This window comes from Ceratotherium simum, chromosome 3 (assembly GCF_057802395.1).
Source record: "Ceratotherium simum simum isolate JZ-2026a chromosome 3, ASM5780239v1, whole genome shotgun sequence".
Lineage (NCBI taxonomy): Eukaryota > Metazoa > Chordata > Mammalia > Perissodactyla > Rhinocerotidae > Ceratotherium > Ceratotherium simum.
Genome location: NC_141902.1, coordinates 94,037,386 through 94,063,601, shown reverse-complemented (window position 1 = coordinate 94,063,601; position 26,216 = coordinate 94,037,386). Strand labels below are relative to the sequence as shown.

The following is a 26,216-nucleotide window of genomic DNA, read 5'->3' as shown; positions in this document are numbered from 1 at the left end:
AAGATGAAAGGTCGAAAATTCAGCCGAAGGTGGGTGAAGCTGTGATTCCCCTCACAGGAGCAGCAGCCTGTGGTGGGGCGAGGGAAGGACAGGATGACAAGAGGGGCTCTCTAGAGAGTCCTAGATCCAGTTGCGAGTGGGCCATGGAGATTTCTTCTATCCTCTGATCTTAGGAACAGGTGTTCGGAGAGGGCTGGTGTGGAAACTCAGGCCAGCACTTGCATGCACACACATCTACCTTTCAAAACATTCCCTGGGCCAGCCCGGAAGTTCCACAGGGCTGCCTCAGGGACCCGCTAGGTGGGGCAAAAGCCCAGCCCAAAAGAGGGCTTTGGGTTCCCACCATGAAATCATCAGAGCAGCTCTGCTTTTACAAGTGTTGTATTACTGGAGGATTTCACTTGAAAAGAGGTTCCGCTGTTAAAAAAAAAAATTGAAAATTACTAATCCAAGTCCATGCCCCATTCCCTTAACTCAGGGATCTCCTGAGCAAATGGAACTTTCACTGAGGCAAAATCAAGCATGGAAAGGGTAGCCCCAAACACAACTCATATCACCTACACCACCAACACCACAGCCAGTACTTCAAGGGAGAAGACATGCATACGTGTCCTCGAGCTGTGAGCCACACTCCCCAAAGAATGGGACTAAAGGACCCCCCATAGTCTACGTAGATGAGATGCTTTCCCACTTGCAGCTTCCTGCTCCCTCAGAGGACACTTGGTCTCAGAAACCTAGACAGGTCCATTCTTTGGTGAAAGCAGGCCCCATCTAGGTCAGAGCTGTCAATATTACCACAGAGAATAGGACTTCAATGGTCACTGCTATACAGAGTGACTTACCTCTTCCCAGCAGCCTTCTGGAATGGGAAGAGAAATTTTGTCATGAATTTTGCAGATGAGGAAAAGGAGGCCTCCAGAAGTGATTTGCTCTGGTCACACTGCTAGCTAGTGGCACAAGTGAGTCTAGAACCAGGTCTGTCAGGTCTTTGGCTTCCAATACTCCATTCGCTACACCACAAATTTCACGACAGGAGCAGGCGGAAGACAAATAGGAACTAATAACTCTGAAAGGCAGCACCACATGGCATGATTGAGAGAGGCAAATGTCAATAGATCAGTTTCAGCAAGAGTTCGGTTTCTAGATCATTGATACGTTTAGAAAAACATTGCACAGAGGTGTTGCTAAGCAGTGCATAAGGAGACAAGGATTTTGAGATGAAGCAAATAAGCTTATCCTCTAAGAATTCAACTAATTATAGCCACACATAATGAGTGGAGACTAACGTCTCCTAGGCCCATGGATCATCCACTTAACTCCGACTTAACAAGTGATACTAACCTATCTGCAGAGGGGGGACGGCCTGTTCAGCAGGGACACCTGGAGGGAAGCGTTAACAAGGCAGTCTTGAGCACTGAGCAGACAGCACTGTGGGGCAGGGGAGAGAAGTGGGACTTTGAAGCGTAGCATTCATCACCTGAGGGGGTTCATGGCTGGGTCTGCTGTCCCTCACATGACTACTTTCTTTCACTCTATGTTGATCAACCACTGTCTGATCACAAAGCCACCATTTCAGTCACTTGAGACTGGGAACAAGGGGTGCTCTGAAGGAGGCTTGGGATAGGAAAGCTCCCATTGTAAATTAATAATAATTGGGTTTCTGGATTCTATTGGTCTCTTGGAAATTTGGTTCACAAGAGCCTACCACCCAGGGTCTGGTCACCTCTGAGTGTACTGAGGAAATCCAGTCTCTGCTCCAGAAAGGCTGGGGACCAGAACCCGGCTGTGGTAAATGTGCCAAGATGTGCCACTCCCTGAGGCCTCCTGGCAGGCACCTCTGCCCTCAGACACCAACAGCGTAACAAACAGCAGAGATGCTGTGCCTGACAGGGCCTGTGAGCAATGAGGGGCCCAGGCAAAGTGTTTCCTTGGAGCCAGACCCTCCTCCTCCCAGGAGCAGCTCTACAGCTCTGTCTAGCCTGTGAATGGATAAAAAATTCTCAGTCAGGACCCTGAGAACAGTGAGTAGGAGAGAGGGAGCCAGACGCAGGTAGGCCCTGGTGCCACAGCCTCTGCTGATGCCAGAGACACCAGCTCAGCTGCACCAACGACTGGGTGGAAAGCCAACGGGAATTAACCACCAGCCCTTATTCTCCACCAGGCTCTGAAATCTTGTCTCGAAATCTCACCATCGCCCATGCAATTCTGCTTTCACTTCCTCTATGGACTTGGGCTATCAAGTTAGGAGGGTAAATAAAAGGAAAGACTCTAACATTCTGTCCAGAGATGTGAAATAGCTTAACAGGGCCAGGCAGCAGGGAGGTTAAAACAGCCCTGCATTTGAAAAACTCCAGGGCTGGGGCCGGCCCAGTGGCGCAAGCAGTTAAGTGCGTGTGCTCCGCTGAGGCCGCCCGGGGTTTGCGGGTTTGGATCCCGGGCGCGCACCGACGCACCGCTTGTCAAGCCATGCTGTGGTGGTGTCCCATATAAAGTGGAGGAAGATGAGCATGGATGTTAGCCCAGGGCCAGTCTTCCTCAGCCAAAAAGAGGAGTGGCAGATGTTAGCTCAGGGCCAATCTTCCGCACACACACAAAAAATAAAGACATTAAAAAAAAAAAAAAAAGAAAAACTCCAGGGCTGTCTGAGAGACTGAGGGGGCAGCAGGCCCAGCATACTGGGCCCCTGAACTCCCTGGTTATGAGACAGGACCTCCATCGGGAATGAAGGGCTGGAAGAGTGACGGCCGGTCACATGCAAGGAAGGACCAGTTACAGTTGTGGACCATCTTGATACTAGCCAGGGAGAAGACTAACACTAGTAGCCAATATATCGTTTTTATTTTAATGTTTTGTTGTTTTCTCCATTTGTTCCTTAGGAGTTTCCCACGGCTTTAACAATGCAGTGGAGTGAACTGACTTCAGGAGTGAAGGGGTTAAGCCACAGGTGCCGGCAAGGTACTTACTGAACCTCTCTTCTGATCTCCCACCTCCTCAGCTGTGACGTGGGGACACTCCCCTACCTCACAGGATTGTCAAGATTGAGGTCCACATGTAGAGAGCTTGGCATAGTGCCTGTGCATAGTAACTGCTCCGTACACTGTGTTACTATAAGCCATTATGGCTCATTGTAAACTATAAATGCAATCCAAAGGGAAGGAAAATGCAGGAAAAAAAGAGGAAGTAACATTATGACCTGCCTCAAATTGTAAAATCTCTAATAAAAGTGAGGGTGTGTAGTTGGTGGCACAAGTCTGTCTAGAACCAGGTCTGTCCTGCTCCCAACACTCCATCCACTCCATCCCAAACTTCAGAACAGGGCCGGGAGGAGACAAAGTACTCACTGGGGGGGGCTCTGGGGGGAACGTCTGGGTGTTGCTAAGTTGATTCTTGATCTGGATGCCAGTTACACAGGTGTGTTCAGTTTGTAAAAATTCAAATACACTTTGGTGCACTGATGTGTTATATTTCAATAAAAAGGTTAAAACAAGGGGAACTGTCTCAGGATTTAGTTATATGAATACCCTGGGATTAAAGAGTAAGAGTAAGACAAAGTCTCCCAAGTTTCACCGCTTGCCCAGACAGAAGAGAAGCAGATTGTGGACAACAGACTCAGCTACATTAAAGAAGGTGCCTGGTTTTTCACTGTGACACTTCAAAAATATAAGTTGTTTCATTAGGATACTGGTTGGTTGGTTTTTATAAACGTCTTCCACTTTGTCTCCATTGGGATTGTCACCAATACCAATAAATGGTAACTTGAGAGAATACTGAAGTTAAAACTAACTTACATTTATCATCTTACCAAAGGAAAGTGTAGGAGACCTAATCCATTTTCCAGGTCAGAATTCTGGGTTCCATCTGCCTCTTGCATTTATATATACCTCCACGAAGAGACCCAATGGGCAAATATATTTACTGAGTTCCCATCATGTGCCAGGACCTGAGTTGGGTACTGGAGATAGAGTCTGGAGCCTCAGTATGGGTGTGAACATGAAAAATAGAAGAGGAAGGGGGCAGAATCTGCAGGGGAGACAGATGTGTAACAGGTCAATGCAATGAGAGTGACAGGCACTGAGGCCGGAGAGTACAGGGGTGCGGCAGCAGGGTCAAGTCTGCCAGAGAAGTGCAGGGAAGGCCTCATGGAGGAGGTGGTACCCAGGCTGAGTCTTGAAAGATGTGCAGTGTGCCCTAGGCAGAAAGGGAAGCCCAGCATTCCCGAAAGGGAGCAGAGTGAGCAGGGGGATGAGGAGAGGCCCCGCGGGGCACATTCAGGGGGAGTTGCCAGGGGGCAAGGATGGGCAGGAGCACAGAGGTGTGGTGACCAGGTTCCACAGAGGCCCTATTTGGAAGGCCTCATCTGCCCTCCAAGGAGCACGGCCTTTCTGTAGATGATGGGGAGCCCCAAGGGGTTTAAGCTGGGTGGTGACAGGCTCAGCTGTGTGTCTTGGAATGCTCACTCTGGTGACAGCATGGAGGATGGAGCAGCAGGAGGCAGGGCTGGAGAGGGCTGCGGTCCCAGTAAGGGGGCTATCAAGGTGGTCAGGCAAGGGTTTGAACTACGCCAAACCATTCCCGAATGGCTCTGAGGGATGCGAAGAAGGAAGGAATCTTGGATGACTCCAGGTTTCTGGGTTGTGTGAACCCCAGTGGACGGCAGTGCTCCTCACGAGGAGGCACAAGGAAATACAGCTGTGTGACCAGCATCCCGGTCAAGGGAGGCAGGTGGCATAGCTGAGTTCTGGACATGCCAAGGTTGAGGCTGCAGGAACTGCAGCTTGTGAGTAGGCTGCAGGAAGAAGCCGGTAGAGAGGGATAGTCTGGAGATCAAGAGAGGAAACAGCTGGTGGAACAAGGTCCTGACCCTGGAGTGAAGCGGAGGCTCAACTCCAGGTAGTGACACATCAGTTACACGGAAAGCACATCTCTAGGCTGAGCCCGAGGCGAGGAAGTGAGGGGGCACAATCTAGAGAAGTTTATAGGCCTGGGGGAGGCTACACCTGACAGGTTAAAGGTTCTCGGAGGTGAGCCGAGCCTGGGAGTTGGCATGGGTCTGAGAAGAGGGGCCAAAGGGTACACGGCAGCCATTGTGGGAACTGGGAAAGGGAAGTGACCAACTCACATAAAAGACTTGCTAAGGAGGCTTGGGGGCCAAGTGAGGGTAAAGCAATTGCTTTTTTCTTTTTACCATTTATTGTAGGTTTTTAATTGTCCCAAGGCTGTTCCCATGAACTTAGAAACAAATTGGTAGCAAAAACTCAGTCCCTAAGTCCATGTCCATTTAAGGGGAAATAATCTTTGTTACAGAGGCACAGGCATAACTGAGGTGCCAGTAAAGATGTGGCAGAAGTAGATCTGCTGAGGGGACTGGGACTTCTTGATGTTTTTAGGGTAAGAAGGCCACGTCCTTCCATCCAACACAGAGCCATGTGACGGTCACTGTATACTGACCCCTCTTGTCTCTGCAGACCCACACTAAGGGCAAAGCAGGACAGGAAGTGATGGACTCTCAGCCTTTCTAGAACCACATCTGTCATTCTCCCAACCTGGTTCCAGGCTAATTCTGCAATTCCAGCTAATCTTGTTTCCTGTTTTCCAGGATATTTTGTGTTTCTACTAAGTAGGGAGGAGTAAAAAAAGAAAGTTAAGTTTCAAAAGCTTAATATCAACTCTTTTCTCAAGTTGAGACTTAAAGAGAAGACAGATCCAATATCTTCTACAATTCAAATTCCAGAACTTAATGTCACCTGAGAAACCATCCTATCCGCTCTCCCTTACAGGTAGGAAAGCTCTTCTATCTTCCCAGACAGATGGGAATCTTTCTCCTAGGAAAACTTCATGAAGACAGGTAATGGACTTCTTGTCACAACCTTTCCCTGGCACCTAGCACAGTGATGGGACAGAAGTCCTCAATAAATGTTTGCCAAATAAGTGAAGAAATGGGATTAATGATGAGGATTTCACAGCCTACATGGTTTGGCTTAAGAACCGTCACTGGGGGCCGGCCTCCTGGCTTAGCGGTTAAGCGCGCGCGCTCCGCTGCTGGCGGCCCGGGTTCGGATCCCGGGTGCGCACCGACGCACGGCTTCTCCAGCCATGCTGAGGCCACGTCCCACATACAGCAACTAGAAGGATGTGCAACTATGACATACAACTATCTACTGGGACTTTGGGGAGAAAAGGGGAAAAAAAGGAGGAGGACTGGCAATAGATGCTAGCTCAGAGCCGGTCTTCCTCAGCAAAAAAGAGGAGGATTAGCACGGATGTTAGCTCACAGCTGATCTTCTTCACACACACAAAAAAAGAACCGTCACCACCTAGGTTGGAAACCTCCTCCTCGTGTCGAATTTAGTTGATTCTGGATAGAGGTGATTCCCAATGGCCTCCACGGGAGGCCACCTGGCTCCTTACCCAAAGCTGCTGCTCCAAGTCTTGGGTGACAGACTGGATGCAGAGTTGGCACAAGACAATGGAAAGGTGTGTGCACTGATCAAGCACACAGGTCTAGGATCACCTAGAAGGTGTGTTCCTTGAAGCAACTGATTTTTACTCCCTGAAGGTCTTGGACCACTTTCAGCCTGGGGCAAGATGTTGGGGGGTGGGGAGGGGAAGTGAGGTGTGAGTTTGCTACAGCCAAGTTCAGGTTTTTAACACGTTAAAAGACAGACTCAGGAAAAGAATGGGACTCTACTTTATTAGGCAATATTGAGCATCCATCCTATAAGAACCAAGGTCCATTCTGAGGACAGGCTCTATGCGTAGGAGGTGGTGGTTTCACATTTCCCACATCTATAAAAATAGATAAAAATTATCTACTCTCCTCTTCCCTCATAACAAACCCCTTCACCTGCTGTCATCCCCCTGCCTTTACTGTTTCAAGGCCCAAGGACCCAAGAACAAAGCCCTGGTAGCATCTCAAGATCAAGGGTGAGACCTGTAGGACAATTCCTGATTCAAGCCCAAATCTCTCCAGGGGACAGATGTGTCCTAAAATCAACGCTTCCTTAAAAACCACGTCCTTAGTATACAAAAGCTACCAGACAGAATTCCAGCTCTGCATATATAAAATAAAAAATATAAGAACAGGGGAATGACAAGTGCATAGAGTGATGATTATGGGGCTGTGTATCTGTGGGGTAAGGACACAAGCCCACCCTGCAGAGTGCAGGACCATTTCACCCTTGATAAGACAGAAGGGGTATGCAGCTGGGGGTCTCTGCCTTCTCTTCACACTCAAAACATGAAACCCCACAAGAACTGTGTTCCCCTGGCAGCCAACTTACCATAGGATAGTAAGCAGAGACAAAGGCAAATACGTGAATTTCCTCACTTTATACCTTTTCTGGCAGGCCCTGTTTCAATTCCCATCAATTGGAAAGGTTACTGGGACACTGGTTCCATGCCACACTCCCTCGTGTTTCGGTGTTCCTGACAATTTCTAGAAATAGAAAAGGGCTTTACCTTCACGTGGATGACTCACAATTGGAGAAGCCCCTCCACCCTGACCTGAAATCAAAGCCCAGGACACAAAGCCAGGAAGAGCCGGTTCTGACATGGGCAGGGGGCTTGGAATGCTAGCAGCGCAGGGTGAAGGCACCTCAGCCCAACAGGTGGCAGCAAAACCAACAGATCAACCAATAGATTCCCTGTATTTCTCTGAGGACTCAGCCCGGGGTATGGGCATGCTGTCTTCTGTTCCACATGGAGAACACTTCCCCCTTGTTCTACCAAAGAGGAAACTGAGGCACAGAGGATCAGAAGAGAAGGAGCCAATCAAGTTGTGACATTAACAGAAAAAGACCCAACTTTCCAACCTTCCATTCCTACGCTCTGTTCTTGGGGTTTGACTCCAACCACTAAGATGATGGTATCCTAGAAATGAGGATGAGCAGGGGTAAGATTCTGGCAAAAATCCCCAAAGAGCATTTAGGAAGAACAGCTCTTCTAAAGAGACGTTCCTGTTTGGGGCAGTGTGACAATTTCCTCTCCTGGGCCAGTCCCCTCACTTTGGCTCTCTGCCATGTCAATAAAGTTTCTCTTTCATGTGAGTTCTCTGATGTGTAATAAAATTGGAGCTATTGCTGAAGCCTTTGCCACACTCAGGGCATTTGTAGGGCTTCTCCCCTGTGTGGATTCGCTGATGTATAATAAGAACTGAATTCCAGCTAAAGCCTTTCCCACATTCGGGACACCTGTAGGGCTTGTCTCCCAGGTGGGCTCGCTGGTGCATGACCAGAATGGAGCCCCGGCTGAAGCTTTTACCGCACATGAGGCATTTATAGGGCTTCTCGCCCGTGTGGGTCCTCTGGTGCACCACCAGCTGGGAGCGCTGGCTGAAGCATTTCCCACATTCACCGCATTTGTAGGGTTTCTCTCCCGTGTGGATCCTCTGGTGCTTGATGAGGTTGGAGCTCCAGCTGAAGCTCTCCCCACACGTCAGGCACTCGTAGGGTTTCTCGCCCGTGTGCATGCCCTGGTGTGCAATCAGGCTGGAGCTCTGGCTGAAGCTCTTTCCACACTCCCCACATTTGTAGGGCTTCTCCACCATGTGGGTTCTGCGGTGTGTGGCCAGGTTGGAGCTGCGACTGAAGCTCTTCCCGCACTCGCTGCACTGATAAGGCTTCTCTCCCGTGTGAGTTCTCCGGTGGGTGATGAGGGCTGAGCTCTGACTGAACCTCTGCCCACAGTCTGGACACTTGTATGGTTTCTCTCCGGTGTGGATCCTCTGGTGCCTGATTAGGTTGGAGTTGTAACTAAAGCTTTCGCCACATTCTTTACATTCGTAGGGCTTTTCTCCAGTGTGGATTCCCTGATGTGTATTAAGGCTGGACCGGTTGCCGAAGCTCTTTCCACACTCAGGGCACGAGTACGGTTTCTCTCCCGTGTGGGTTCGCTGATGAGCGATGAGATTAGGGCTCCTGCTGAAACTCTTGCCACACTCGGCACATTGAAAGGGTTTCTCTCCCGTGTGGATTCTCTGGTGGGTTATGAGGTTTGCGCTCCGGCTAAAGCTTTTCCCACAATCCCTGCATTTATAAGGTTTCTCCCCGGTGTGAGTAGTTTGGTGTCTACTAAAGTTTGAACCATCACTAAAGCTTTTTCCACATTCTTCACATTTGTAGTACTTCTCTCCCGTGTGGGTCCGCTCATGTGTGATTAGGTGGGATTTCCGGCTGAAGGTTTTCCCACACTGGGGACATTCATAGGGCTTCTCACCCAGGTAGGTGCCCTGAAGGCCTATGAGCTGTCCGACTTCCCTGCCCTGCTGTGGCGCCTCCCCATGGTCCTCACCTGGGGCCTCTCCCTGGGGCCCCCTGGAGCCACAGTCTCTCTCAAAGTCACTTTCCCAGTCAGACTGCTGAATGCCCTCCCCTTCAGGCATTTCTGAGAAGATCTCATGTGATTCCACATCCTCAAATATGCCTTGGTTAGAGTTCTCTCCATTTTCACTCTGGATCTCAAAATCTGAAATAATGAACAAAAATGTACAATTTATACTCAATTCCCTGTAATGATGAGAAAAGGAAAAATTTTTTAAAAATTAAGGTTCTAGCGAAAATAAAGAGGCTAGAGAACCTTCAAAACTTTGAAAAACCAGGTTTATTTCCTTCTAACTGGTTGTCTCGTTGCCAGGCCTCAGACCTTTGTGGTAATCACCCAGAATTTCTTTTTTTTTTTGTGAGGAAGCTCAGCCCTGAGCTAACATCCATGCCAATCCTCCTCTTTTTGCTGAGGAAGACCGGCTCTGAGCTAACACCTATTGCCAATTCTCCTCCTTTTTTTCCCCAAAGCCCCAGTAGATAGCTGTGTGTCATAGCTGCACACCCTGCTAGTTGCTGTATGTGGGACGCGGCCTCAGCATGGCCAGAGAAGCGGTGGGTCGCTGCACGCCCGGGATCCAAACCCAGGCCACCAGCAGCGGAGCGCGTGCACTCAAATGCTAAGCCACGGGGCCGGCCCCAATCACCCAGAATTTCTAGGTCTTAAAGATGTGGGTTCTATGTCTCCACCAATTTCTCCACTGGGAAATGAGGTCAGGTGGGAATCTGAAAATCCTAACAGAGGAAAGCAACAGGGTACACAATGACCCCCAACACTCCCCATGGTGCCTGATGCTTAGTAGGCACTCAGTTAAATCTGATGAATGAATGAATGAATGAGTTTTTTATTGGTATCACAGAAATTTCCCTAAAACTGAGTCTCCTTTCAAAGGAGTTCAATCTTGTGCATTGAAATGTATCTGGTGTTTATAATTTTCTCAGTTGCCATGTAAGTAAGACACAGGGAATGTGACAGCACCCCTGCAACAAGGACTCCAGGTGTCTACACAGATGACTGGAAACAAGTAAGAGGACAGTTAAAAGAGCCCTCAAACTTATCTGCTGTGGGAGTCTACAGATAGCTCTCCCAATGGCAATATAAAATATCTACCTTCCAGAACCCTGTCAAACTTTCTACTGCCCAAAACTTATCAAACATCTGGGCAAAAGATATCATTAGGGAGGATGGTTGGAAGAATATGCATCCCCTCCTTAGAAGAGAGACTCTAACATCTGCCCTAGGATTCAGTCAGAACAGCAGGGAACCGTGAGCCTGGATCACACTGTTCTGGCTCCAGCAGAACTATTTCCACTGAATGGTGTTGGTTTGATGGCTCTGGCTGACAATGAGAACATTCTAAGAAGTGTCATTAGAAATTAACGGCTGTCAAGAACATTAACGCTGCCAGGAAGTTATTGACGACATTGTTTATACCACACAATGTCCTTCTGATGAGCCAGAAGAGGAAACTTCCCTCTGACCGAAATACCAGAAAGAGCCAGTCTTCTGAGTGATTTGTGTCTGCCTCATGCCCCTGATTGCGGCTCCCTCTTTGCCTTGCCTGCTGGGAAGCTCAGAGGCAAAAGCTCAGAGCAAAAACAAAGGATGTTTTTACAGCATGCAATTTATGTTCTTTCGTTTCATTTTTTTCCTCCTTTCTTTTTTAAGATAATTTCTTTTTTTGTGTGTGTGAGGAAGATGAGCCCTGAGCTAACATCCGATGCCAATCCTCCTCTTTTTGCTGAGGAAGATTGGTCCTGGGCTAACATCCGTGCCCATCTTCCTCTACTTTATATGAGGCGCCACCACAGCATGGCTTGACAAGGGGTGTGTCGGTCCGCACCCGGGATCTGAACCCGTGAACCCCGGGCCACCGCAGCAGAGCGCGCGCACTTAACCGCTTGTGCCACCAGGCTGGCCCCTACTATAATTTCTTTATGCTCTATTTCTGTAAGGTGTCTTCAATACTTTTTTGGAATTCTGTATATAGAAATCAATGCTTTTATTGATAAAGATGATGACCTGATTATTCCCAAGACCTAACATCAGACCCCCTGAGAAAGCAGTTTTATCTACAGCCTATGAGCAAAATAATTACACAAAGTCCTAGTGACATTTCCATTATTAATGCTAATAAACTGTTTAAGGTTAGATGCCCAATCTATTGATTATTAGTTTCTATAAGTTAATGTAAATTTCCATACGTGCACATGATAAAATTTGGCATGCATCTCTCAAGTACAACCTGGGTTCCACTCACGCCTTTAGTCAGTACAAGATCGTATTTAAACCTACAAATAGGTATATAATTACATTTCGTGCTCACACTAACATATATGCTGCTGGTAATCTGTGGACTCATATAACTGCCCTCTGGCCTCCCTCTCCCAGATCTCCAGGGGTGGGATGTAGGCATGACGGGCACAACGCAAGCTCCCTCTTGACTAGGACCAGGAATTCTGTGCTTCCTCTACTTCCTGCAAGACGGTTTTTTGTAAGTTTCTAGCACAGAGCTTGGCTATCATATCTCTTCTATAAGGACCTCTGGGCTGAGGCCCTGATTTATTTTCCTCAAGCTAACATGACCAAAAACATTTCTTTGACGATTTTAGTAATTGTTCTCTTCTGAACAGGGATATTAGCTAATAAGGTTTTTCACTGCCTTAAAATGAGAAGAAGTGATACTTTCTGGTATGAGCTCAGAAGCAACAGGGAAAAGGAACAAAAACTCAAACTTCATTTTCAGTGAGATCAGGAGGAAGATTAATTTGCAGATACCAAAATACACGTCAGGGCTTCCAAAAGCAGCAGAGACTGGGCAGAAGCCGATGAAGGAGGAAGTGAAGAGAGCAAGCATGGAAAGTAGTGTGTGGGGGGTGTTCCTCAGGGGCAGATCTCAAACAGCTCAGGCAGAAGATCACTTCCTGAAGGTCAGGGACTCACCCTTAAGCGCAACAGAGCACCTGGGGGCGGGGGTGATGGGGGCTGGCTTCTGTGGTTCAGAGAAGCAGAGGAGGAGCGACTACAAGCAGAATCACAAAGACGAGCCGCGTGTGCAGGAGGCTCTCTGTTTCTGTAAAGCAGAGGAGGGAGCCTTTGACCCTCAAACATTCATCATGGGAATTATTGTTATTGAGAAAAGTGACCATTTTTCATCCATAAAAAAGGTTAAATGAAGCAACTGCCTCTATGAAGGAAGACCACAAAGTAGAACTCGAGGAAGAGACGGTGAGACAACAGGAGGTGATGCATGGGAGCCGGCAGGACTCAGGAAAGGAGGGAAAAGTCCAGAGAAATGAAGACAAAACGGGAAGGAACACAAACAAAAACAGGCACCTTGGAAAGCATAGAAAGGGAGGAGGACTGAAATGAGAAAAGGAAATGAAATGGAAACAAAGAAAGAGGTTAAAATGATTAAAGAGAATGAAAGATGGGGCTGGCCCAGTGGCACAAGCGGGTAAGTGCACACACTCCGCTGCGGCGGCCTGGGGTTCACAGGTTCGAATCCCAAGCGCGCACCGACGCACCACTTGTCAAGCCATGCTGTGGTGGCGTCCCATATAAAGTAGAGGAAGATGGGCACGGATGTTAGCCCAGGGCCAATCTTCCTCACACACAAAAAAATAAATAAATAAGGAGAATGAAAGAAACAGAAGGTAGAGAAAAGCAGAATCAACAAACATATAACTGGAGTTCTCAAAAAAGGAAACTAAACCAGAGGAAAAGAACAAATACTTCAAGTATAATCTATAAAGACATCAGAACCCTTGAAACGTACACTGTGTGCCAAGGAAAACTAACCCAGGGTGGTTAATAACAAGACAGGTGACAACAAGGCAAAAAGATCAAATCACTTATGTCGGGGAAGAAAATCAACTGGTCTCAGATTTCTCTACAGTAACGTTCAACATTGGCAGACAGGGCAGCAACAGCTACAGGACAGGCAAGAAAAGAAGACGTATGCCAAGGATTTTATGTCCAACAAAACTGTCCTTCAAGTATAAAGTTTACAGGCAAACAGCTCTGAATACACACAAATTCACGGAATACTGTTCCTATGAGCCCCTCTTGAGGAAACTATTAGGACGTGAATTCAGTCAACCAAGAGATAAAGGGAATTCTAAAGCAAAGGGATTGGGGATGAACACTTGATACATTTAACTTTAGAACAAGACTAAAACTACCATGGCGATTAGGGTGATAAAAGAGAATGTAAATGTTGTACAGTGATGTAGAAATGACACTCTAATCAAAATTGGGGTTGGAAGAAGGTGGGATATAGGATATGTTTGTTGATTGCTTCATCTGTAATACCTGAGAGTTCAAAGGATATCATTTAAAATTGGCAAATCATGTAGTCACTGAAGCGTAAGTGTCTTTAATAGTACAAAAATAAACATTAAGATAAGATTATTACAAGCAATAACAAGTGCTGGTAAGGACGTGGAGAAAAGGGAACGCTTGTCCACTGCTGGTGGGATATTGGTGCAGCCACTATGGAAAACAGTATGGAGATTCCTCAAAAAATTAAAAATAGAACTACCATATGATCCAGCAAGTCCACTTCTGGGTATACATCCTAAGGAAACAACATCACTGCCTTGAAGATATATCTGTACCCCCATGTTCACTGCAGCATTATTTACAATAGCCAAGACATGGAAATAATCTAAGTGTCCATCAATGGATGAATGGATAAAGAAGATGTGGTGTGTATACATACATATATATATGTGTCTGTGTGTGTGTGTGTGTGTGTATATGTAATATTTTTCAGCCATAAAAAAGAAGGAAATCCTGCCATTTGCAACAACATGGATGGACCTTGAGGGCATTATGCTAAGTGAAATACGTCAGACAGAGAAAGACAAATACTATATCATCTTACTTATATGTGAAATGTAAAAAAAACAAACTCATAGAAACAGAGAACAGATTGGTGGTTACCAGAGGCAGGGGGTGGGGAGTGGGTGAAATGGAGGAATGTGGTCAAAAGGTACAAACTTCCAGTTATAAAACTAGTAAATTCTGGGGATATAATGTACAGCATGGTGACTATAGTTAACAATACTGTATTGTATATTTGAAAGTTGCTAAGAGAGTAGATCTCATCACAAGAAAAAAACATTTGTAACTATGGGAGGTGATGGATGTTAACTAAACTTATTGTGGTGATCATTTCACAATACATACATATATCAAACCATTATGCTGTATACCTTAAACTAATACAATATTATATGTCAATTATATCTCAATAAAACTGGGGAGGAGATAAGATTATTGACTGAAATCAGAGGGGCGGGGAGAAGAACTATCTCTGTCAGATGTTAAAACATATTATAAAATCTCAATAATTAAAACATTAATAGACAATCAAACCAATGAAACAAAAACTCCAGAAAAAGACTTAATGGACATGTGAATTCAGAATTTAATATAGGTGGCACACGAACAGACAGACCAGTGGAACAGAAAAAAAAACACATAATGACTATGGGGATTTAACATATGATAATGGTAGCTTCTCAAATCCATGGAGAAAAGATACAATATTCAATAAATGATGCTGGAACAACTATTAGGCCAAATGGAAAAATTCGAGTTGGACCCATACTAGGACAAATCCCAAACAGATCAAAGATTTAAACATAAAAAAATTAGTATTGTGGGCTGGCCCTGTGGCGTAGTGGTTAAGTGCGCACGCTCCGCTGCTGGTGGCCCGGGTTCGGATCCCGGGCGTGCAGTGACGCACTGTTTGTCAGGCCATGCTGTGGCGGCGTCCCATATAAAGTGGAGGAAGATTGGCATGGATGTTAGCTCAGGGCCAGTCTTCCTCAGCAAAAAGAGGAAGATTGGCGTGGATGTTAGCTCAGGGCTGATCTTCCTCACACACACACACACACACACACACACACAAAAGAATGAGTAAAATATTAAAAAAAAATAAATTAGTATTGAACTATCAGACAAAAATATGACAGAATTCCTTCATAATCTGGAAACCTTTAAATGTGATACTTAATTTGTGTGATTATTTTCTATGACCTCATTACAGAGGCCCTTCTGAGCAGAATCCAGACCCAATAACCCCCTCACTGCCTGCTGCTGTTTTGCTGCTGTTTAAGGACCAATCCCATCTTCCTCCACATAGACAAAGATGCAAGACTGTGATATTCCAGGCAAGGCCACAGGAAGGTTCAGAGTTCTTTAAAAGTTGACCTCTGATATCGGGGAGGCACAGGAGCCATGCTAAAGGACAGAAAAGAGTGGCCCTTCAGGTGATCTGCCTTCACACAAGCGCCTCCAAATGGGGAAAAATCACTGAGCTGGGGTGATGAGGGATCCTGGCCCCTTCCAAACTTCTCCTCAAGAAAGGCCGGCCCTGGTAAAATCAAGAGTACAAAGCAGAGTACGTTCCACTGCAGGCAACTCTCTTCTTTATTTATTGGTGGCCAATCAGAAAGTAAGAACTCAGAAACTGGTTTGGTCAAATATAAGGGGAATAGCTTCACCAACATGTTATGAATGCAGATGGGATGATGAGAGAGTAGGAGCTGGGAATTTTCTTAAAAAAGGAACCTCACCAGTAGAAACAGTGTTTGCTATTTCAACACGTCAAGATGAGCATATTTTGTGGATGTGACTGGATATGGGAGGCGGGCTTCTGAGGAAGCAGGCGCGTGAGCAAGTAGTTGGAAGGTCCAGATCTCCAGTAGAGAAAACTCAGAGATAGGTCAGGCATTAAGGAAAAAGGAAAGAAAGCCCTCATTTTCTAAATGTTTTGATCTTCCCAAAACTACTCAAGTAGGGAAGGAGTTCCCTTACCTATGCAGACACTTTAAAACAAGGATTTTGTGCTGTACAGTTTAAAAGTTAATGAATCTCACATAACATATACTCTTTATTCAGATTACATTGTCTATTTTCAGATAGTGTAAGTATTGTGACAGAAATAAAACAGGGTGATTTGAAGCAAACAACTGGAGGGCCCCCTGAGAAAGCGACTTTTGGCCAAGATGGGAATGCTGTTCTAACTCACCTTAATAGTAATCTATACAATACTGATCTATTTTATTTACTCATATGCTTCATTGTAAATAAATTAACAAGCTTGTTCTTCTTGGATATAACAATTACCCACTTACTCACAGGCAGAGCCATATATATTTGTCTGTGATTAACTTCAGGTTTTGGAAAGTATAAACAGATTGTCTAAAATCTGGCCCTGAAACAGACTTAAAAGAATATATGGTTCTCCCCTTGTGCATTACTAGTGGAAATGTAAAATGGTGCAGCCACTGTGGAAAACAGTAGAGGGGTTCCTCAAAAAATTAAACACGGGGGCCAGCCTGGTGGCTCCTAGTGGTTAAGTTTGTGTACTCCACTTTGGCGGGCTGGGGTTTGCAGGTTCGGATCCTGGGTGCCGACCTACACACCGCTCATCAAGCCATGCTGTGGCGGCCCCACATATAACACAGAGGAAGATGGGCACAGATGTTAGCTCAGGGACAATCTTCCTCAAGCAAAGAGAGGAAGACTGGTGACAGATATTATCTCAGGGCCAATCTTCCTCACACACACACAAAAACATGAAAACATTTTAGAAAATAAAATTAAACATAGAATTACTATATGATCCCACAATTCCACTTCTGGCTATATATCCAAAAGAACTGAAAGCAGGGACGCAAACAGATATTTCTACTTTCATGTTCATGCGTTACTCATAATAGCCAAAAGGTGGAAACAACCCAAATGTCCATCAACAGATGAATGGATCAACAAAATGTGGTGCATACATACAATGGAATATTATTCAGCCTTAAAAAGGAATGGAATTCTGACACATGCTTCAATATAGATGAATCTTGAGGACATTATGCTAAGTGAGAGAAGCCAGACACTAAAGGACAAATATTGTATGATTCCTCTTACATAAGGTATCTCAAGCAAATTCATAGAGACGAAAAGCAGATGGTGGTTGCCAGGGGTTGAAGGAGGAGGAATGAGGAGTTAGTGTTTAATGGGGACAGAGTTTCGGTTTGCAAAAATGAAAAAATTCCGGACTTGGATGGTAGTGATGGCTGCACAACAATGTGAATGTACTTAATGCAACTGAACTGTACACCTAGAAATGGTTAAAATGGCAAATTTTATGTTATATATATTTTACCACAACAAAAAAAGAATTTATTGCTCTTAGATATAATTTTACGTATTCTATCAAATTTAAAATAGGTGATACAGGGGCCGGCCCGGTGGCGCGAGCGGTTAAGTGCGTGTGCTTTGCTGCGGCGGCCCGGGGTTTGCCAGTTCAGATCCTGGGCGCACACCGACGCACCGCTTGTTAAGCCGTGCTGTGGCGGCGTCCCATATAAAGTAGAGGAAGATGGGCACGGATGTTAGCCCAGGGCCAGTCTTCCTCAGCAAAAAAGAGGAGGATTGGCATTGGATGTTAGCACAGGGCTGGTCCTCCTCACACACAAAAAAATAAATAAATAAAATAAAATAGGTGATACATCACCTACTAGAAAAATTCTGAAATTAATTTTAAAAGATTAAATAAATAAATGCTCAAAAGGCATAGAATTCTTAGAAACACTATTAAATTTCTCATGGTCTAAAGGGCAAAAGAAACTATTCTATCTCGCTTTAATGGGTATTTCTCTGATAATCTGTAAGGTTGAACATCTTTTCATACAGTTATAATTTGTATTTCTTCATTTCTAAATTGCCTGTTCATATCTTTTACCTTTTATTTCACTGGGTTGACTTTTCCCATGAACTGTAGAAGCCCTCATAGATCAAGGATTTTGACTCTTATCTGCTACACTGCAGATTTTGTTGCAAATATTTCCTCCCAGTCTGTGCATTCTTTTAACTTTGTTCATAGTTTCTTTTTTATATAAAGGACTTTTCTTCTGTTTTCATGAGTCCAAACTAGGTTTGAAGGTTTCTGTCTTGCTTAAGAAGTCCTAAGCAAGATTACAAAAGTAATCCTCCCCAAGATTACAAAAATATTCTCCTATGTGTCATTCCAGATCTTAATCATGCCATGATCAATAATCCATTCGGAATTTATTTTTGTGTAACTTCTGAAGCAGAGATCTATTTCTGTGTAAGTAGGGATTCAATTTTAGTTTTTTCAAAATGGTTAGACCACTCTCCAAATACCACTCACTGATTGACTCCTGAATTGCCAGAGGAACTCTTCCCTCATCGGTTAGTAAACAAAAGCTGCAGTCGTGGCCTGGTCTAAACCAATGGTTCTTGTGTTCTCCCACCCTCACCACACACTGCAGACTCACGTGCACAGCAGATCCCATGGCTGTTCACGGGGCCGTGTGCGACCCCCTGCCTGGCCAGAAGCCTCCTCTGTCTCTCCCATGCTGGAAAGAATATCAGAACGAGTGTGAGGAAAATTGATGTCAATATGGGGATAAAACTGAATTTACTGTAATTTATTTATAACAATGAAATTGGTCACAAACTTTGGTGCTTTAGTGTAGGTTAGGCTCAAAATTCTCATAAAGCCCCTCCTGCCTGATTGTGACATACCGATGTGTCTCAACACCACGGTCAGAGCCACTGGTCTAAAATACAGAAGTGATTCTGGTACAGCTTAAGCCCAAGTCGGGCTCTCCCATCGGAGGGCTGCTGTGTGAAGCCCGGCGGGAACCTGCTCCTACCTGAGTGACTGGGAACGTTGTTCCACCTGAACTCTGGCCGCTTGAAAGACTAACCGCTGAGAAAACAGCAATGAGCTCTGTTATCAGTTTAAATGAACGGTTGCTAAACATTTTAGTTATAACGTCACATCTCTTTAAGAGTTCTCAACAACCCAAAGAGGCCTATGCACCCCTGTGTTCATTACAGCATTATTCACCATAGCCAAGAAGTGGAAGCAACCCAAGTGTCCCTCAACTGATGACTGGATAACAAAGATGTGGTATATATATACCATGGAATACTACTCAGCCATAAAGAAAGACAAAATCGTCCCATTTGCAACAACATGGATAGACCTGGAGGGTATCCTGTTAAGCGAAATAAGCCAGAAAGTGAAAGACAAACACTGCGTGATTTCACTCATATGTGGAAGATAAACTAACGGACAGAGAGAACAGTTTGGTGGTTACCAGGAGGAAGGGGGGTGAGGGGTGGGCACAACAGGTGCAGGGATGCATTTATATGGTGACTGAAAAACAATAATGTACAACTAAAATTTCACAATGTTATAAACTATTATGAGATCAATAATAAAAAAAAAGTCCCTTGTCTGGGCCACACCCCATTGCCAACTAAATCAGAAAATCAGAATCCCTGGGAGTGGGCTCAGGACCGCAAGTGATTCCGATGTGTGGCCAAGTTTTAGAACCAGAGGTCTAGTGCAGTGGTTCTCAAACTGGACTGAATCAGGATCACTTGGAGGGCTTGTCAAACCCGAGTACTGAGCCCCGCCCCCAAAGTTTCTGGTTCCATAGGTCTGGGGTGGGGCCCAGGAATTTCACTGTTAACACATTTCCAGATGATGCTGATAGCGCTGGTCCAGGGACCACACACTGCACTAATGGTCAGAGGATTTATATGTCAGGAATTTATCAATTTTGAGCCCAATGACTTCCCATCTGCTCCCCTCTGATGTCAGCAGTTTCTTTTTTGGGTGATGGGGCTTCTATGAGATGAAATGTGTCTGTCAAGAGAGGAGCATTTCCCCTTTCACTCTGTTGTTGCAACCACACTGGTCTGGGGTTATCGGGGGCAGGCCGCCGTGGCACGAGCTCACTGGTCTCGGACTCTTAAGGTATTTTTCTGCTTACCTCATACAGAAAGTAGGATGAACCTGGTAGGGCAATTAGAGAACAGTTCGGGGACAAGCTGTCTCAATTCTATAGTGACTCTACTTTCTGAACCAAAAATTGAGCCATACAACTTGAGAAATGACTTCTGGCCCCAGGTCCCAGGCTGCTTACAGATATGAGACAGTCTGAGAGGTATGGTTTGGCTGCCAACTATTGGAATTTGAGACATCTTGATGATTTACAAGGACAAATATTGTATATTCAAGATTGTCCTGGAAAATCTGGGTTGTCATTCCCCAAATCACTAGAAAGAAAAAAATGGAAGTGCTCTGGTTTTTACATTGGTAATTTATGACAAGTGACAGAGGTAAGTAATGCATTTCATAAACAATCTTTCAATGGGCCTGTGAAACACAGGCTGAAAACACAGCTGCCAGGCATGAACTGTGTGGGGCAATCTCATTTAAACCAAAAGACCCCATCATTGGAGAGATGGTCTCCACAGGACTAGTAATACCCTACCGAGGCGTCCAAGTCCAGCCCTCAACAGTTTCCTTTTCTCCGTCATTTATTTACTGATGTACATGTGCATGACCAGCTCCCCAGCTCGACAGGCTTTCAGGTAAATGTCTTCCCTGGGAGTATGGATTCGCCATATCCTAGGTTTCCAAACTCAAAGCTTGTCCTGTGCAAGTAAATGCTGTCAGTTCCACACACTGTTCCTGCAGTCTGCCTGGACAGTACCAGGTGAAAAAGGCCACCTACTAGCTGATACCAGGCCAGGTAGTGAGGATGTCCAGGAGCCTTTGATATTTGAGAAAGGGGAATGGCATACACCTCCATATTCAGAAACATGTTCCCTATTTTTAAAAATATTTTTATTAACAGCACAAATATGATAGTATTCACTGGATTTGCTGAATATAAAGAAAGGATTAACATGGAGCTTCTAAGGACAGAAACCCCACAGGCTAAGTGCTCTGTGCTGGACTAAGCAGCCTGAGCACCTGCCAGGTATAAGCTGAGTCGCATGCATCATCCCTCTCTAGATTCACAGGTATCCTGGCCATGCTCTCCCAAATTTGGGCTGGACCCCATTTTGTTTTAAAAACAAAAGCTTAGCAAGGCTTTCTCAATGAAAGGCAGATGAGCCTGAAATGAAGAAGCTTGCTGTCTGCCTCCTGCGGACCGAGCAGATGAGCCTCCGATCCCTGCAGGAAGGCGGGAAGGATTCATTTACTCATCCCAACAACACTCATTGAGTTCCCATTATGTACAGCACACTGTGCTGGGTACTAAGTGAATTAAAAAAGAAGAAAGAATGAAAAAGAAAAAGGACAGGTTCTTTGCCTTCTGGGACTTTATAGGTTCCTAGAAGAAATAAGACAAGTATTCATATAAACAGAAAACAAGATGGAATATGATAAAAAGTCAAAAGAGAAGAATCCAAATGTTCTGGGGGAGATGACTTCTAGCAGAGGTTATCAAGACGCTCCCAGGTGGCTGAAACTGAGGACAGGGAAGAGGGAGCAGAAGTAAGGACGGCTTTATGGAGTGGGTCTCTAAGGTCGTACACTCAAAGGATGACCAGGATATCATCACAGCGATGGGACAAAGCCACTCCAAGTCAAAATTTAGGAGCACAGGTGAATGCTAGAAAGCACAGGCTACGTTCAAGAAACGGCAAGATCTGGTCTGAATGGAGCAAGGGCTGCAGCAACAAGACCAGAGGACGGGCTGCAGGGCCGTGTGGGCCAGGTCACGCAGGGCCACGAGGTCCAAGCAGAACAAGAAGGGCACGCTTGATTTGGAGACACTGGGGAACTCACGAAGATTTTTAAGCAGGCAAGTGCCCAATCAGGTGGGAGTGGAGCAGCTGCAATGAAGGGGAAAGAGGCTGAAGACAGGTTCCTCTTGGAGGCTGCTACAGAGTTCAGGTGAGAAATACAAGAGCCAGAATTAGGGCTGGGTAGGGGGATTAAAACGTCCTTGGGAAAAACTCACAAAGCTTTACCACTTCAACTATTAATACAGATCCAATCTTAACCAGAATTATAAGAGACTTTACATGTGAGCACCTAGAGGTGCCTGCTAGCCAAATATTAAACAACCACTGTCTAAGCAGGCCTCGAAATGTCCTGTGCTAGGTAAATGTGTCCAAAGGTCCCAAGCTGGACAAACAGAATAGAGGTCAAGTGGTCTTATGTTGAGTAAATGTTTGAGAAGGGATGAAGATGATTGCAGAGGTTCCTCGGAGCAATCTTAGGAAGGTCAGGAGCATTTATTAAACAAATGAAGACCAACAGAGAGGATCTCACAGGACTGAGATGGCTCGGCTGTGCGGGGAAGGACGAAAGGCACGAAGCCCCTGCAGTGAGCCAGGTGGGGAGGGCTGTCGCAGCGGGTGCCTGTAATCACCCCAGAGACACCCTCTGAGACCTGGCCCTCTGCTCTGTGACCTCCCCAACTACAGGACAACCCCAGAGGCCTCTCCTCTGCCCTCAACCCCTCCCGCCCCTCCCTAGTTTCCGACTTAAGGTCCTAAAGTTCATTACAAACTTGTCACATCCATCAGGAGGCAAGTAAACAAAGTTTGAAAGCAGGATGAGAGGTTTTCGTTTTTTTAAAGAGGAAGAGTAAAATTAAAAGTTACTTTTCAGGGCCAGCCCCGTGGCTTAGCGGTCAAGTGCGCACGCTCCGCTACTGGCGGCCTGGGTTCAGATCCTGGGTGCACACCGACGCACCGCTTCTCTGGCCATGCTGGGGCCGCGTCCCACATACAGCAACTAGAAGGCTGTGCAACTATGACATACAACTATCTACTGGGGCTTTGGGGGGGAAAAAAAGGAGGAGGATTGGCAATAGATGTTAACTCAGAGCCAGTCTTCCTCAGCAAAAAAAAAAAAAAAGAGGAGGATTAGCATGGATGTTAGCTCAGGGCTGATTTTCCTCACAAAAAAAAATTTACTTTTCAGGGCCGAAGAAAATCAGGTACCTTGCTTCAGATAAAACCTAGGATCCACCAAGCACATGTGGAAGCAAACACTTTGAATCCTGGAGTTTGAATTGTGGCCCCACCACTTACCAGCTGTGCAACCTCAAGTAAGGGCTTGACCTTGTTGAACTGCCATTTCCCCATCTGTAAAAGGATGGTCCCACCCACCTCACAGGACTATTAGTGAGATGGGCTGGGCTCACAGGAGGCCCTCAGTGTCAGTCTTTCTCCAAAGGACAGCTCTACTTGTATCCCCAAGTCCCTGGGGCTGTCACAACCTCTGCCCCCAAAACACCTTCCCTTTCCTTCTCTTCTCTTCCCAGCCTTCTGAATCCTCCAGACGAGATGCTTCTGAGTTAGTCACCTTTGTCTTAGTCCTCATATGCATCCCCTCTTTCCAACACCCACTGGGAACTACCACTTTGCATCACGGATGTAATGAAATGCTTAGGAACGCAGGCCATGTCCTCAGACCCATGAGTTCAAATCCTGGTTCAGCCTGGCACTAGCTGAAATCTTGAGGGAGTCACTTAATTTCTCTGTGATAAGAATCTCACTTATCTCCAGAGGTGGTGAAGTTTCCGTGAGTTTTGCATATTAGACGCTAGGCACGCTGCCTGGCCCAAAGAAAGGGACTGATAAATGCTTGCTATTGTGACTGTTAGTTCTTTCTCACATTTCTCCAGTCTCCCCCCTTCCCCTGATGTCCCCACCTCAGCCCGGCCCCTATCACTGCACACCCGTGTCTAGGCAGCTTCCTGGCTGCTCTCCTGCCTCTCACCTCTCCCTACTCTAATCAAACCTACATCCTGTTGCCATACTCAGCTTCCTCCCATGCCCCTTGGGCCCTGGTTCAAGAACCTGCTAAGGCCAATGACACTGAGTCCAGGCTTCCACCCACCCTTCCCCCAAACACTACTTCCTACCACTTCCTAAAAACACACTCCACTCCAATTAGCCTGCCTTCCTTACTGTCACCTGTACAAAGGAGCTACGCTGGGCAACCCCCTCCGAGCCTTGGCTGCCTCACCCTCCTCCTGCCCTGCACCTTTCCAAATTCTCCTCCAGCCTTCACCTCCTGCTCAAGTTTCAGATCCTCCGTGAGGATCTGACCAATCATCTCCTCTCCCCATCCCTTTCTCTGAACTGCTGCACTTCTCATCAGCACAAAGGCAGCCATTTCCCATGGGTTCTGAAGCAGTCCTAGGGGCACAGGTAGACCTGAAGTAAATGTTTGGTAATCAACTAAAGCCCGGAATGGAGACAGGGTAGTAAAATGGCATGGCTGGATCTCACAACATACTAATAACCCAGGAGAAAAATATATTAACTGTTGCAAAGAGCTCAAATTTAAAATTACTCTTTTAAGAACCCAGGATGACTTTATACCACAGGAAGTCCCTAGTTAGCTGGTTCACTCACCATTTATCTTGGTTTCATAAAAATAATCACTTTTTAAAAATAGGACTTGGTTTTTCTAATTGCTAGAACTCCTCAAATATTTGGATGTTTATTGCACGACCAAGTAAAGGTTCTAAGGGGTAGTTTATAGGGTCTTCAGCCTCTCCCCCATAACCTCCATCAGCTTCCCAGAGACTCCAAATAAACAGAAGTAAAAACTATGCTAACTCTGCAAATGTAGCTCCAAGAATAGTCCTCTCAGCCCCTCTCATGCTGAAATTCTGGAACTGTAACTGCACACAACAAGGGCATTAAAAAGGGTGACGATGTGCTGATTGCCTGCAGAGTAGAGACATGGGGCTGTCCCCAACGCTGTCCTGGACACCACCTTCTCCTCCTCTACAAACACCCTCCTCCACTGCTGAGGGATGCTCCCACCCTCTCCCTAGGAGGTTCAGCATCTCACCACTGTCCCGAAGGGTCTGGGTCAAGTCTTCCATCAGGGCCACTGCCTCCTCGCTGCTTTCGGGCCGATGTTCTTGCAGCCAGGCCTGAATTTCCCTTGGCAGCAAGGTCAGCATCTGCTCCTTGGTGTGCACCTCCGGCCTCAGCCAGCGCCGACAGAGCTCTCGAAGGCGGCCGAGTGCACCCTGTGGTCCTCCAGCCACCTCCTCGCGTGGGCTGCCCTTGCCAGTACTCTGGGGAAAGGGCTCGGACTCAGGGCCATCTTCCTGCAGCACAGCTTCCTGCACCCAGGAGTCGTCCTCCAGGATCACGGTGGTGACCTCCTCCTCCTGGTCATCTTCCTCTTGAGGCACCTGGACCAAAGGGCTCAGCGGAGTGGTTACTCTCGGCACCTCTGCAGCCATCATCCAGTTCTTCAGCCAATCACTCAGGCTTCTAGCCTTGAACTTCAGTCTCCTCCAGCCAGGCTCTCTGAGAAGACACCTCCCTTCTCAAATTTCAACAAGTAATGTGCTGAGAAATGAGAAAGAGAACGAGAATCAACAAGGAGACTGTCCTAAACAATCTAACCCACAGCAGCCCAGGTCAGGCCACCAAGTGGTTCCTGCATCCACAAATCAACACAAGCTTCCTGTCCTTCTTAAAGGAAAAATGGCTTATTCTGAAAACGTATCTCTTTATGGCAAGAGAAGTTAAGAAGAATCACAAGCACAAAAAATACAGCATTTTCTTTTCAAAAGACACAGGACTGAGTTATCCTGCCCTAAGTCTGCAGAGTGAGTGACCTGACCTAACACACAACTCGGTCACTCAACCTCACTGACCATCTAGTAGATATAATAACAACATTCTTCTTATCTTATGGGGACATCTTAAGGATTAGCAATGGATCAGATGTCAAGGCACTTTGAGCCTCACTGGAAGGAAGGCATTATCTCAACTGCATTATTACCATATTTAAATGATGAAGTTTTAAAATGTTCATACTCTTCAATCCAGCCATGGTCCTTCAGGAATTTATCTTTAAAAATAACCATCTTTGCAAAGAGAAATTTATTTGCAAGGACACACAACCATAGCATTGTTTCTAATTGCAAAAAAGTTGATACCTTAAAACCCAGCAGCAGGGGAATGGTTAATAAATTATGGCACATCCATACAGTAAAATGTATTAAAAACTACGCTGATGTAATAATGGCTATCTTTGGGGGGTACTGACTAAGAAGGGGCTC

The 26,216-nt window shown here is 45.9% G+C and overlaps 1 protein-coding gene across 1 annotated transcript; it reads right to left on the bottom strand.

Moving 5' to 3' along the window:
- Window positions 1-1,893: 1,893 nt before the first annotated feature.
- On the bottom strand, window positions 1,894-25,388 carry ZSCAN2 (zinc finger and SCAN domain containing 2). The gene is made up of 3 exons (XM_087429083.1): window positions 24,986-25,388; window positions 18,630-18,710; window positions 1,894-9,462 (listed from the first exon to the last, which is right to left on the bottom strand). The coding sequence occupies exons 1-3, from the start codon at window positions 25,386-25,388 to the stop codon at window positions 8,021-8,023; spliced, it is 1,926 nt and encodes a 641-aa protein (XP_087285209.1). The 3' UTR covers window positions 1,894-8,020.
- Between the last annotated feature and the right edge of the window lie 828 nt (window positions 25,389-26,216).